We start from the raw sequence: 16,191 nt of genomic DNA on the forward strand, positions 1-16,191 counted from the left end.
TACCTGCATTTCAACACAAGGAGTTTAAATAGTTCTACTTTGTTCATGTGTAAAACTGTTTACAGAAGTGTACAAAAAGAGTAGGCCGAATGAAAAGCCTACACTTAGTGCTGGTGTAAGGTACAGGAAAAGAAAACTTGTAGAGTATAAGAAGCAGTCAATGCAAAGGGCTTTAGTCACATTAACAGGAAGACATCTCACAGAGATGCAGCAGGGTTTGTGGACTTAAAGCATTCAAACGACCTGAGTGTGCGTTTCAGCATTACCAACTGCCTGCTATGTGGACTGACATCCATTACATAACTTCCTGAGCCTCAGTTTATCTCTTAGAGGAAAATAAGCATACTTTCCAAATCAGCTCATGGGACAGTGTGAGCAAAACCAAACAGAGAACTGTTAGTTATAGAACCTTTTAAACTCTAACATTCTTTAAAATGTAAGATATTTTCAAAAGTAATAATTATTTTTGCCATCAGTAGTTAATAATTAATCATATATATATATATAAATTAAGTTGTCTTAAGGAGTAAAAAGAGAAAAAAAGCAATAAAGACAGTTCAAACTATTATGTCTGTAGCTATTTACCACAGCATCAACATTTTTACCTTGATTATTTTGTAACCACTCAAATCTCAAAAACATGATAAAATAACTTGTATGGAAAAAATAGAATCTAAGGGTTTAGAAAGACCTTAAAAGTTCTGAAACCATATGTAAATACAGAGTGATGGATAATTTGTAAAGAACAAATTTCATTTATATACACCTTTCCCCTGTTCAGAAACTTCCCGTAAATTCTGTTCCGTACAGAAGAAACACTCTTTAAAATTGCTTTACGTTAACTAGCCCTAAATTCTATTCCTAGCTCCATGACCTTCCATTCTTCAAACAACTCTGCTACATGTGAACCTCAATATTCTTCACAAATCCATGCCCTTTTTTTTAATTGAAGTATAGTTAGTTTACAATGTTGTGTTAGTTTCTGGTGTACAGCAAAGTGATTCAGATATATGTATATGTGTGTGTGTGTGTGTGTGTATATATATATATATATATTTTCTTTTTCAGATTCTTTTCCATTATAGTTTATTACAAGATGTTGAATATTGTTTCCTGTGCTATACAGTAGGATCTGGTTGTTTATCTATTTTATATATAATAGTTTGTATCTGCTAATCCCAAACTCCTAATTTATCCCTTCCCCCCCCCCCTTTACCCTTTGGTAACCATAAGTTTGTTTTCTATTTCTGTGAGTCTGTTTCTGTTTTGTAAATAAGTTCATTTGTATCAGTTTTTAGATTCCACATGTAAGTGATATCATATGATATTTATCTTTCTCTGTCTGGCTTATTTCACGTAGTTTGATAATCTTTAGATCCATCCATGTTGCTGCAAATAGCATTATTTCATTCTTTTTTATGGCTGAGTAATATTCCATTGTATATGTGCACCTATCCATTCACCTGTTGAATGCATGCCCTTTTAAGCCCAACTGCCTGATTTGCTATAGCCTCTATCATAATTACCCCTCATCTTTTTCTCCCTGGCAAACTTCTATTCTTTCATTAAGACCCTACTCAAAATCATCTATTTGACAATCTTCATTCAACTAGACAGTTAATCACTTCTGCTCTCCTGTGGTATTTTTATATAACTTCAATTACAGATGTATTACTTTACGTTGTAATTATTTTTCTGCCTCCCTTATTAGCTCTCTCAAAGTTAAAGACCTTGACTTATCTTTGGGCTTGCTCTCAGTAAATAGTCAAGGGTCTGCAGCCTGAAGACAGTTAATAGTATGAAAGCTATTATTTACTGCAAACTTTCCATGTTTGAGGCATGGTACCAAGGATATTAATCTGTGCAATAACCCTAAAATATAGGTAGCATAATTTTCCCCATTTAACAAATGAGGAAACTAAGACTCAGGGAAGTTAAGCAACTAGTCTAAGATTGCAGACCCCCAAAAATGGCAGAAACAAGACTCAAACCTAGAAACTGTGACTCCAGAGAACAGAAGTGATGAAAAAAATTATTGAAAATTAAGATTTCCTCTATAAACATGGTACTCTTTATGGTCTATATATGAGATTGCTTACCATTTGTACTTAATTAGCATGTAATACAATAACAGTTATGTCCATCATTATATATGTCAGAGTTACTGTATTGTGAGTTTTACTTGAAACAGTGGACTCCATTCCTAGTCTGTTGTTTGCTTAGCTATTCATGCAGTGTGATGATCTGCTTTCAGACTAAAAAAATCAAGGGGAATTTGGTGCCAGTCATATTGTCTCATTATCTTGTATTTTTAAAAAAGAGGTCTGAAACACAGGTAGGGCTGCTGAGGGCAGAAGTAACTATCTATTCTATCTACTCTATGTGACAGGAGATGTAGGTTAACTGTAATACAAATTTAGATGCTTTGAATAATAATTACAGTCTGATTATTAGAATGTTATTGAGGTCGTGACAAAAAGGAATCCTACCTTGGATAGATGTTAAATTTTCTTTTTTTTTCTTTTTATCTACCTGTTTAAAGAGCTCTCTTAATATCTATTCTTGAGACAAACCAGCTAGGTACACCCACATGGAAACCTTTTTACCTTTAACAATGATCAGGGCCAGCTACATGATTGTAGGGCCCTAGTGAAAATGAAAATATGGGCCCTCCTGCTCAAAAATTATTAAGAATTACAAGATGGCAACAGCAGAGCATTAAACCAAGAGTGGGACCCTTCTAAGCATGGGGCCCTGAGCAACTGCATAGTTCACACACCCATGAAGCTGGTTCTGCCAGTGATCTCTTTACTGCCACCACAACTAGGAGGAACTTTAGATGACTGTGATACAGTGACCTAGCCCCTCCTATGAACTTTAGGCATCATTCCTCATTACTAACCCAAATTATAACATTCTTGGTTGTTGGTTGGCTGAGTACAAAATGCACATGCATGTTGGTTGGCTTGAGTACAAAATGTGCATGCAAAATGCGCATGCATACACATCAAGTATGTATATGTCTATACATATATTGAATATGTTTATATATGTGCATGTATTCCTGACATAAATATATGTGTGCATACATATATATGATATTTACAGATAAGTCTGTTTCAAGAGCCAAACTTAGTAACAATATTTGCTTAATGCAGAAACCTAGGTTTGATAAGTTATAGTGTCTTCATTCCCAGTCCTATTTCCCTGGGTATTTTTTAAAATTAATGCCCAGGTAGAATATTCGATATATGTAGTAAGCATTTCTCTACTGCTATTTGGAACCTGAGTGGTATATATGATTTCTCTTTAACTTTCCTGACCCTAGACCATAAATTCAAATGATTTTAAGTTATAATTACATCTCCCAGTTGTCCTGAAAAATTTCCAGTTTGCCCCTTTTGTCCCACTCAAGAATGTCCTTCTTTTGATGATACTTTAGATGATCACCTTAATATTAGCCAAATATATCAGAATATAACTTTCATCCTTTTTTTATTTTAAATAAGGTGCTGTAAATATAATAGTTAAAAAGGCCTTTAATCAAAACAGTGTATTTTCAGTTTTTCATAATAGCACCTACTTTTTGCTCATGAGCATATAGATATTACTCATAAAAACAAAAGCTATTAAAAATGGAATATATTTTTCCAAATTGTTTTAGCTTTCTTTTAAACAAAAATGAAATACATATACATTAAATAAAATTGAGAAAATTGAAACAAGAAGAATACAACACATAGGCCCAATAGTTAAATATAGGCACTCTTAGTATTTTGCTACATTACTATATAGGTGTCTTTTTCTATGGATAGTTTTTTTTTTTTAACTTAGTTATAACATGATGCAACTTTTTTTCCTGTATTTTTTCCATATAACATTATATCATAAATCTGTTTCCACAGTGTTATTTAATCTTAATAACTATTGTTTTCAAGTTTCCTTCTCTTATAGATTTGGAATAGAGGAGTTTGAAAGAAATACTTATCTCCTTCATCAACTACTGCAATAGAGAGACCCTTTTTAGAGAATAGAGAACATCATACCAGATTCTAGTATACCAGTCTTTCCCATGACTGGCTGAAGCCTTGAGCAAGCTTCTAAAGTTTTCTGAGCTCCAATTTCCTTCTCTGTAATAGATAAGGATAAAATATGAGAATGATAAAAATAAATAGCAGTAATAATAATTGTAATAATATTAACTGTCAGTCCTTGAATATCCAGAAATTTTTAGTGTGCCTGTAGTATGCCAAACGTATCGGTTATTGTGCTAAGCATTTACAAAAAATATATTACCTTAGGAATAGTTAAGACAATCTTGTAGAGTAGCAATAAAGCTAGAAGACTTAGATTAGTATATATAAAGACCTATAGACAAACTGAATAGTAGAACAATATACAGAATACAGAAACAGACCCAAAATAATGGTCACCTGATTTAATAACAAAAACTTCTCTGTAGTGCAACGGAGAAAGGATTTTTTTTTCCAAAAAATTCTGCTGGGACAATTGGTTAACTACATAGGGAAATGTCCATTGACTCCTACTTGACACCACACACAAAAGTCAATTCCAGATGAATTATAGATCTAAATATGAAAGGCAAAATGATAAAGATTGTAAAAGATAGAAAAACATTCATGTGACGTTGGAGTAGATAAAGATTTCTTAAACATGACACAATATAAATTATTAGAGAAAAGTTGATAAATTGGACTTCATTAAAATTTTAAATTTTATTCATCAAAAGACACCATTGAGAGCGAAAACAACAGTATAGAGGGGGAAAATAATTGTAATACATAGTATCTGACAAAGTCCTCATATATAGAATATATAAACAACGTCTGAAAATTGACAAGAAAAAGATAGTTCCAATAGAAAAACAAACAAAAACATACAGTTCACAGGAGAGAATATCCAAATTGCCACTAACGATATGAAAAGTTTTTCAATTTTATCAGTCACCAGGAAAGTGCAAATAAAAGCCACAATATGATAGTATTCACCTGCCAGACAAAGAAAATACCAAGTGTTGGTGAGAATATAGAGTAAACGTAACTCTCTTTCACTGTTGGAAAACATTTATAAACTGGGACAACCACTTTGAAAAGCTGTTTGGCAGAATCTAAAATAGCTGAGCATATGACTCAATAATTCCCCTCCTAGGTATACATCTACTAGAATTGGGGACATATGTTCACCAAGTAAATATGTGTAGGAATCTATTCATAATAGGAAAACCCTGAAACTACCCAAATGTCAATGACCAGTAGAATGGAAAATAAATTGTGGTATCTTCACACAATGCAATACTATTCAGCAATAAGAATGATCTCCAATGATATAAAACAAAATGGATGAATCTCAAAAACATAATGTTAAACAAAAATGCCTGGACATAGAAGGGTATGTACTGTATAATTCCATTTATATAAAAGAAAATAACTGAACAAAATAAATCTAAGCTGTTAGAAGTTAGGAGGGTGGTTACCGTTGGTGTAGGTGAGTGGTAACAGTGATTAGAAGAGAGCTTGAAGAGGGTTTCAGGGTGCTGGTAATGATCTGTTTTGTAATCGGGGTACTATGCATCTGGATGTAATTGGTTTGTGAAAGTGCATTATCTGTACACTTATGTGTACTTTTCCGTATGTATTGATATATAATATTTGTTAAAAAGTCAAAAACATATTATCTTGAATCTGTACCCCATTTTAGAGATGAAAAAATAAGAAATACTAAGTTTAAGTTACTTAAACTTAGTTATTTTTAGTTACTAATAGCCAGGCGGTTGTTAGGTGGCTCAGATTAAATGGTCTTTAGTTTCCTTTCTAGTTCTAAGATACTATGGTTTTATAAATCCACCAGTTTGGAACCTAACTTCCTGCCTTTTTATTTTAATTTCTATTGGCCTCCCTAATCAAAGTTTTCAAACTTCTATATCCAGAGGTAAGATTCTTTGATACTCAAATAATACTATAAGAAGTTTTCTTGAATATTCAGAGTTTGTTATTTCTGCTAATTTATATTTATTTTCTTTGCTTATTGTTTTATAGGCAAGTGAAGGTCGGACTACAATTGTGGTAGCTCACCGGCTTTCCACTATTCGAAGTGTAGATATGATTGTGACTATAAAAGATGGGATGGTGGTGGAAATGGCAAAACAGGGTCTATATTATTCACTTGCAATGTCACAGGTAATGTTTACATGACATAATGTATGTTTGCAGATTTTTTTTGACTTTTCAGAAATCACGCCATGCTAGAAAATAGAAGTCTTGAATTATAATCTTAGGTTTCACAAGGCAACCAAGGTTTATTTATAGTTCCTTAGTGAAGAAATTCAGTGAGTCTAATATCCTCAGCATTGTGCTAGACAATGATGAAAGTTAAAGAACTAATTGTTACATAGTACCTAATATTTGCCAGGCACACTACAAATAGGCTTCAAATCTTGTATGTGGCAGATCCAGAGCAATCTAACTCTATATTCCGTGATCTTTTTGTTAAAACACAAAGAAATATAACACACAATCCCTACTTAAAGACTTAAAACTTAGCTACAGAGGCAAAATGCAGAATCATGCATACAGATGTTACAAGTTGTAGAAATAAGAAGCAAGATTGATGGGGATATAGGGAACTAGATTACCCATGGAAGTATTCATGAAGAAATCTTGAAGGCAAGAAGGTAGGAGGGGGATTTCCCTGGTGGCGCAGTGGTTAAGAATCCGCCTGCCAATGCAGGGGACACGGGTTCAATCCCTGGTCTGGGAAGATCCCACATGCTGTGGAGCAACTAAGCCCGTGCGCCACAACTAGTGAGCCTGCATGCTGCAATTACTGAGGCCTGTGCTCCTAGAGCCCATGCTCCACAACAAGAGAAGCCACCACAATGAGAAGCCCATGCACCGTAACAAAGAGTAGCCCCCACTCGCCACAACTAGAGAAAGCCCGTGCGCAGCAATGAAGACCCAATGCAGCCAAAAATAGATAAATAAAATTTTAAAAATTATAAAGGTAAGAGGTGGAAAAGGAGGAGAAATCTAGGTAATGTGGAAGTAATAAGGAACTTGGTTTGTAACTAAACAGAAAGGAGACCAGCCTGCCATGAGTAATGAGTGTTGGGGGAATAATGGAAAATTTGGATAATGAAGGTCAGATTATGAAAAGGCTGAGACTTCCTGTGTCGGAAGCACCTACCCCAGTGCTTGGCACACTCAAAATCTATCTGCTGAATGAAAGGATGCACACATATATCCATACCGTGTATACATCAAATTCTCACAGGGAGACCAGAAAGCTCATATTAGGCAATGAAGAGGAGGCACGATAATCCTGGAGGCACACTGACAAACTCCTGTTTTTGAGGATCCACATGTTTGCATGCATATGACCCAGTCTACTGAATTTCACATGGTTCTTCCATTAGGGTGCATTAACGTAAGTGATAGTGATTAGGCTCTAGCTGTCTTCTTCATTCTGCCTTCATCTCTTGGTCTGGAAGGCAGCCTTCTTTCCAAGGGGTCTTCTGCAGACAACTAATATCAACCTTTTTTGGTTTATTTTACTTCTTCAACTTTCTGATTATATTTTTGATATCAATATTATTATTTCACAAATTAGGAAATTTAGAAAGTTATGAGTCTCCATCTCATCAAACTTAGAATTTCAAACCCCAGCTTTCTCCACAATTCTAGAATGAAGGATTTTTAAACACATCCTCTAAAGCAATGATAATAAAAAAAAATTAAAAGTTTGAAAATGTAATCTTATATTGATTTAAAAACGCTTGATTCCGATTTTATTTTATATTAGGCTATATTTTTCTTTAAAAATAAAATGTACATGTTATTTGCCAGTTGAATTTTCATGATTTTCATTCCACAGTAGAATTAATAATTTATGAAGTTATTAAGTTCAGTATCTTCAAACTAATAGTTGTAACAATAAAAGGAAATAACTGTGGTCAAATTAACACTACTTTGAGATTTTAAAAAACTACTACACTCAGATCTTTCTTTGAAGCAACACTTCTTTATTTTTCATTATAACTAAATTAAAACTCCATTTTTAGGTGTTAGGTGAAAGAGTTCCACAACATAAGGAAAACAAAAATGGAGTGTTTTTGGTATAAGTGTATAAAAATTTAAAATACCATATTCAAAATGGATTAGTACTCTCTGATTACCTAAAATAATTTTCATTCTGATATAATAATACAATTTTAAATATTAATACTCAATGAACAGCTCTAATATTCTGGGAAATATATAGTAAACATAACATACGTGATATCTACATAAACAGTACCACATTTCTGAAACTCTGGATGCATTTATTTGCCACTATTGCCTATAGTGTCCAAATGAATTAATTTATGACAATTCATGATTTTCATAAGTATTACAAAGTTAATGCTGCTAAGAAAATCAATCCCAAAAAGCAGCATAGGAAAATGGTTACAGTCACAAGCTCTGGAGACACAGCAAGTTGAAATCCTTACTCTGCCATTTAATAGTTTTAGGACTGTGGGTAAGTTGTTGAAATTCTCTGTGCCTCAGTTTTCTAAACTGTAAAGTGAGGAAAATAATAACATATTAATTAATTACATTGAGTAGTAAATGAGTTCAATTATGTAAAGTACCTAGAATTATTGTTAGCATAATAAATTTTATTATATTACCATTCTTAGCATTAGCGTTTGTTATCCAATCAAACTTTTAAAGAAAGTTCAAACCATGGTTATTGCTGTAATCAGGTACAGATTCAATGCTGTAATTATTTATCTAGGATGTACATAATTATTTACAGACATAGTGAGTCTGTGAGCTTCCTTTAGTGAGTTTTCATACAAAAGTGAAATAGAAACTGGTAGAGACACATACATACCAAAATTTCTTGTCATTCTTATTTTGTCTAGCAGCCTTCTCAGGAAAAGGAATTGTCTTTGATCTGTTAAAGCACCTCTTTAGAAAATTTTATTATGAGAAGTAAAAATTTTATTTTAAACTTGGCACAAAGTAAATAGCTCCTGAAAAAATGCCAAATAAAAAATTTATTTCTCGGTAGAGAAATTTACTGTAAAAAAGAAAGTGATAGCATAAAGGAATATCTGATTAAAGATATTAGGATAGCTGGTTAAAGTTCATGTTAGTTTGAAATGCCTGATTAACAGTTGTTACTCTTGTTAAAGAATCACAGTGTCCCTGGGAAACCTTCCGTGTACATACTCTCCCTTGCACCCAAAATTATCTAAGTCTTTCCATCTCTACTCCCCACCATGGTCAGGGCCACCATCACCCCAACTGGCCTCTTCATTTCTGTCTTCTCCCCTCCTCCCATCTCTTCACGAGGAAGTCACAAATTTACTCGCACCACATTCAGATAAGCAGAGAATACGTAACTCCTTTATTTCACTGAAACTGGTCTTATTTCTTGGAGTAACAAGAAAAAAAAAAACTAGACTTAGAGCAATCTGGTTTAGAACTTTATCCTATTCTATGATTTAAGCAGCTTTAAGGTTAACTTGATGGCTTCGGAATTTCTCATTCTTTTGGAGGTGGACCCACCAATTTTGCTTTTTGGTCAGATTGGAATGGGCAGCAGTGGCAAGCCTGGAAAATGTTATTGTCTCCTGAGATCTATCTCAGGCCCAGGGCAAGCCTCACATTTAACTGCCTTGCTATATGTTATCAATTTGTAAGCTCCACAGAAGGCTGGGAAGAAGGGATCAGAGAGAGGGTATATTTGAGTCATCTCCCTCACAAATTCCTTTTACTAAGATCCGTCCTTGCTAGTGGAATAATTGTTTTGAATTAAGACATTGTTTTCTCTAGTTAATTGTACAGGTCTTTGGGGGAAAAGGCACAATAAAAGCTATTGTTACTCACTAACATTTTAGTATGAGTTGGACTTACTGTCTCTGTATCGAGTCCGAAAACGTTAGCAAGAACTGCTCAGGAATACACCACTTTCAATAACAGAAGCAGTACAATTTTAGAGGGATGCTTAATAAAGTTGCTTTGAATTTTTAAGGCATTCTTCTAGTGGTAACATGTATATTTTTCATTTAGGATATTAAAAATGCTGATGAACAGATGAACTCAATGGCATACTCTACTGAAAAAGATATCAGCTCAATTCCTCTGTGCTCTATGAAGAGCATCAAGTCAGACTTTACTGACAAGTCTGAGGAATCCATCCAAAATAAAGAGGTAATGGTTCAACTATCACAAGTTACCAACATGTTGGTAACTTGTTACCAACTATCATGTTACCAACTATCTAACTAACTAACCTCAGACACCATGAAATCTCTCATCCAGCCCCTGAATATTAGCTTCTGTCTTCCTAACCACCAGTTTCCACATCATCCCACTCCTCTCTTTGGTCCACTATTTCCTCCCAAACTGGAATTCCCTTCTTCTCCTTGGGTCTGACAGATACTTGAGGTTGACCGCCCATTAACTATTCCCACCATCTTCCTACCCACTCTTCTCGGTCTCATCTGCCAATTATCAGCCTGAAGCCCTGGGATTATCTGCCCCAAACCTCCTCCTCTGCCCTTCTCCGGCATTGCCAGTCTACTGCTTTTAATTCTAGATTCAGTACTTTCCATTTAGGTACGTGGTCATACATAGCATTCACACACACTTATATATATATAACATATATATATATAACATATATATATATATATATATACATATATATAATTTTTTTTTGGCGGTACGCAGGCCTCTCACTGTTGTGGCCTCTCCCGTTGCGGAGCACAGGCTCCGGACGCGCAGGCTCAGCGGCCATGGCTCACGGGCCCAGCCGCTCCGTGGCATGTGGGATCTTCCCGGACCGGGGCACGAACCCGTGTCCCCCACATCAGCAGGCGGACTCTCAACCACTGTGCCACCAGGGAAGCCCCTATATTTTTTCTTATCTATTAATTTTCTTTAAAATATACACTACCAAACGTAAGGTAAATAGCTAGTGGGAAGCAGCTGCATAGCACAGGGAGATCAGCTTGGTGCTTTGTGACCGCCTGGAGGGGTGGGATAGGGAGGGTGGGAGGGAGGGAGACGCAAGAGGGAAGAGATATGGGAACATATGTATATGTATAACTGATTCACTTTGTTATAAAGCAGAAACTAACACACCATTGTAAAGCAATTATACTCTAGTAAAGATGTAAAAAAAAAAACCTAAGTATAAAAAAATAAATAAATAAAATGCATTTGAAAGCCAAAAACTAATAATAATAATAATCATTTACATAAACATGCAAAGAAAAATATTAAGTAAATAATAGCATAGATAATTTGCCATGGCAAAAGGCCTGAGTATAAGAATACAGTAAAAGGGTTTGTACCATATTGTAAAAACACTGTGTGAAAACATCTATTAATAGCTGTTGGACCTGCCACCGTAATTGCTGCAAACAAAGTGAAAATCTACCTCAAAGTCTGCAAATTCACTAGGTCTATAAAGTGGATTTTCAAAACCTAAGAAAGATGAAATTCATAAAATTAAAAAGCAATTTCCCAGACTTTGGAGAAAATGGTAGGGTAAATTTACACTCTGATACAACTGCTCTGCTCCATACACACAGGAATGATACATAAAACATAAAAAGAGAAAAGCCAATTAGATATACCCAGGCTCCAAAACAAGATCTCTACCAACCAGAAATAGAGCAAAAGTACAAAGTGGTGAGCTGTGCTACAGTCATGGACCTACTCTTAACAGGAGGCTACAAACTTGGTTACCAGTGCCTGGAGCTATACCGAGTACAAAGCTGAGAGCCTGGAAAGATAGTATTAACAACCAAGAACTGAAACAAGCCAAGCACCAGCTCCATGGCCATATTTGTAAAGGGTTCTTTCAGCCTGTGGTATTGCAGTGAAAAGTGAACAAGGAAATGAAGGGACTATAAAAATGAATAACGAGGGCTTCCCTGGTGGCGCAGCGGTTGAGAGTCCGCCTGCCGATGCAGGGGACGCGGGTTCGTGCCCCGGTCCGGGAAGATCCCACATGCCGCGGAGCGGTTAGGCCCGTGAGCCATGGCCGCTGAGCCTGCGCGTCCGGAGCCTGTGCTCTGCAACGGGAGAGGCCACAACAGTGAGAGGCCCTAGTACCGCAAAAAAAAAAAAATTTTAAAAGTGAATAACGAAATGAAAAATGTGAAACAGGATTTTAGAATAGTTAATGGGAGGTTATATTAGTCTGGGTTGAGTCAGAAGACAGAAACCACACAATGATTTGAACAGAGAAAGTTTAGTGTAATGAATCAGTAGGGAATTGGAGTAATAGGAATTGGCTAGTGGAAATTAAGAGAACTCTAAAGAATTCAGAGGTCATAATAAAAAGTACCAACTACCACCCCTGGGGTGAAAAGAGACCCAAGGAAGAGCATTCATTATTGCCCGAAACTGAAGTGGAGATACAGGCCTTACTGCAAAGGGCACAGCTTTGGCTCACTGGATAGCAGAGAAGATGCCCAGGTACCTCACTGGTGGAGCTTGCTTGAAATCTGTCCTCCAAGGTGCCAAGGGAGACCTTCCACAGGGAGGTTCTGAGCTTCAAAACCCACTAGGTGCCAGGAGAAGCTACTGGGCACTGCTGAAACCAGGGGCTGGAGAGGTTGCCTTCTGCAGGAGTCAAGTGCAGTTCTGTGTATAAGAGGTACAGACATCAGTGACCTGGCTGAAACATAAGCCTGTGCTGTCTGGGCCCCATGGCTACACTTCTAATGGGTAAGCCAAGAGCTGGAGAAAGCGCTTGATGGCCAAACACAGAAGAAAATTGCACTCTACAGGCACCCAACTCTGAAAAAACTGTTCAGGCAAAACAGCGGAGAAAAAAGTTCATCTTGCAGGAGCTTTCCCAGTAAGCTACCGGTAAGAGCAGGAAGAATAATCCCCTCCTACAATGTCTTTCCAGCAGCCTCTACTGACGGAGCTTGACATCTTACCAAGTGGTAAAAGAGAAAAGTTTATCAGACAAAAGGATCAATTTGGACCTGAGAAGCAAAAAATCAGTAACCAGGACAGAGCTGGTATTATTTTGAACAGGGGAATCAGCAAACATAAGGGCCTGGAATTGGGAGCCACAGTGACTAAGGAGGAGAGAGGTGAGCAGAGAAGTGTATGAGATACTCAGGGACCAGATCATGTAGCACCTTGTAGGACATAAAAACAATTTTGGATTCTATTCTTACTCTAACAGAATGTCATTGGGGGTTTTTAACCAGTGGTTCATGACTCACAGGAATTAACCTGAATGGGCAAAAAAAAATCACAACTATTTTTTCTACCTATACTTGATAGAAATTTAATTTACTTTAATTATGAATATAAATAACAGACTACATTAGTATTACCAGGGCCTGCGATGTCGCCAATGAAAATCACAGAAATATTTATATCACATTATAGTTATTACAGATATCTTAGAATATCTTTTTTTATTTTTTTTTTGGCCATGCCATGCAGTATGCGGGATCTAAGTTCCCCAACCAGGAATCTAACCCATCCTCCCTGAAGTGGAAGCACAGAGCCCTAATCCACCAGGGAATTCCCCAGAATATCTTTATACTCATCACTATTAGATCTTGTTATTTAATGTGCCAATAATGAAGCACATAACTGTATCAGAGCTTTGAATTTTTTGTTAAACATTTTAAATATTATATCTCAATATAACTGGCTTTCTTTGAGATGTGTTATTTGGTACATTGTTATAAATTCTTCTAGGAAGGATTCCATAGACTTCATCAGTTTTCTGAAGGGGTCCATGACACAAACAGGTTAAGAACTCTAATGACCCACATGGGAAAGGAATCTAAAAAAGAGTAGATATAGGTATATGTAGAACTGATTCACTTTGCTATACACCTGAAACTAACACAACATTGTAAATCAACTATACTCAAATTAAAAAAAAATGTTTAATCTACTTAAAAAAAAAAAACCTGTTGCATGAGAGGGTCTTATTCAGAAGAGTGCATGAACTGAGTTGCTTGATGTGGCTGCTGTGTGGAGAATGGCACTTGGGAGCCAAAGTGGGATCAGGGAGAGCAGAGCAGAGAAGAGATGATAGTGGTGAAAACAAATGGACTGATATGCCTGACTAAAGCAGTCTAAGGAGAAAGAATAGATGGAGGAGCAACTAGGACAGGAGATTGAGACCCAGGATACTGCAAAATTTAAATTCAGGTAGAAAAGCAGTAGCCAGAACAGGACACCTAAAGAATGGCTGGAAAATAAAAAGAAAGCTAAGATTGTGTGGCATCATAGAAGCCAACTAAGAAAAGTACTACAAAAAGAGGAATAGATCATTTACGTCAATTGCTGTGGAAACCAGATGAAATTAGAGATTTCTACTTCCAGCCAAGATAGGTTAACAGGGACAAGATTTACCTTCCCGCTTGACACACCTAATAAACTAGAAAAAAGTATGTGAAACAGTCTTCTAACATTGGACATCAGGCATAACAAGACAGTGATCCCTGAGGAAAGGGAAACAAATGAAATGAATCTTATCATTGACCCAGGTTACTGTCAAGTTATAGGCCTAAGAGCTGGAACGGGAACCTAGGCAGAGCCCAAGAGGCCAAAGTAGGCAGTCTTCAGAGCAAAGAAGTAGAGGGAAGAGAGCAGCTCAGAGAGAGAGTTCCACAAATATGCAGAGGTTCTCCCTTGACTCTTCATCTGAGTACTAATTAGTGCATTTACTGAGAAGACTGACAAAGGCAAAGGAAAGTATAAGAAGGAAAAATTCTTGGAGCTCACAAAGGGCCAGGAATAGTTCTTATTAAACCAACCAAAGTGAGGAATCTCTAAATTCATGGGGAATTTAGTTGAATCTTAAGAAAAGTATTAACTCAGCGTAGGAAAATTATTCCCAGACTAAACTCAGCTCTGAGCCCAGCAAACAAGACCCAACAGCAAATTTCAAAAGTATCAAACTGTTTCCAAGTAATTTAAATGTGTTCCAGAACAAGGTTCAATAATATGTATAAGAATTCAAAAATAACCAATGAGTAAAATTTACAATGTCTGGCATCTAATCAAAAATCTCCAGGCAAGAAAAACAGCAGGAAAATAGTACCCAAAATGAAGAAAAAAAATCAATCAATAGAAATAGACCCAGAAATGACACACTTGATAGAAATAGTAGGAATATTAAACAATTATTATAACTATATTTTATATGTTCCCAAAGGAGAAAGGGAACCAAAAATCATTTGAACAAATAATGAAAAAAATTTTCCAAATTTGATGAAAACTGAAAACCCACAGATCTAAGAAGCTCAATAGATTCCAAGCGCAAGAAACACAAGGAACACTACGCCAAGGCACACCATAGTCAAATTGCTTAAAAACAGTGATAAGGAGAAAAATTATAAAGCATCCAGAGAAAATCATCACAATTTGTATAAAGGAAAAAACAAGAAATATCACAGAGTTCTCATTAGAAACAATGCAAACCATAAGACAATAGAGCAATATCTTTAAAGTAATGAAAGGAAAAAAACTCAGAATACTACCTGCAGAAAAATACCTTTCAAAAATGAAGGCAACATGCAGAATTTTTAGGTAAAAGAAGGCTAAAACAATTCATCACCTGTAGATGTAGTGCAGACTACAAGAAATGTTAAAGGAAGTCCTTCAGGCAAAAGAAAATGGTACCAGGTGGAAATCTGAATCTACACAAAGGAATGAAGAGTATCAAAATGTTCTATCTAGGGGCTTCCCTGGTGGCGCAGTGGTTGAGGGTCAGCCTGCTGATGCGGGAGACACGGGTTCGTGCCCCGGTCTGGGAGGATACCACATGCCGCAGAGCGGCTGGGCCTGTGTGCCATGGCCGCTGAGCCTGCGCATCCGGAGCCTGTGCTCCACAGCGGGAGAGGCCGCAGCGGTGAGAGGCCTGCGTACCGCAAAAAAAAAAAATGTTCTACCTATACAAAGGAATGAAGAGTATCAATAATGTTTTTTAAATAATCTACTTTAAAGAAAAAAAGCATTATAGTGTGGGGTAAAGGTAAAAATGTATAAAAACAATAGCCAAAAGACTGGAAATGGAAGTATTCTATTCAAGGTTCTTAAATGGTATATACTATTATATTACTTGAAGGTAGACTGTGATGTTAGTGGCAGTCAAAGTATATTCCAGAGCAAAAAAGTTACCCGGGAT

The 16,191-nt window shown here is 36.2% G+C and overlaps 1 protein-coding gene across 1 annotated transcript in view; it reads left to right on the forward strand.

The window, feature by feature from the left end:
* Nucleotides 1-16,191, forward strand: part of ABCB5 (ATP binding cassette subfamily B member 5) — a gene marked incomplete at both ends in the record, with an annotated part of 113,672 nt that overhangs the window by 47,831 nt on the left and 49,650 nt on the right. Inside the window, 2 exon segments of the mRNA XM_082661709.1 lie at nt 6,057-6,197; nt 10,077-10,217. Coding sequence (XP_082517835.1) covers nt 6,057-6,197; nt 10,077-10,217 — 282 coding nt within the window.

The sequence above is a fragment of the Grampus griseus genome (assembly GCF_964374135.1).
Source record: "Grampus griseus genome assembly, chromosome: 9".
NCBI lineage: Eukaryota > Metazoa > Chordata > Mammalia > Artiodactyla > Delphinidae > Grampus > Grampus griseus.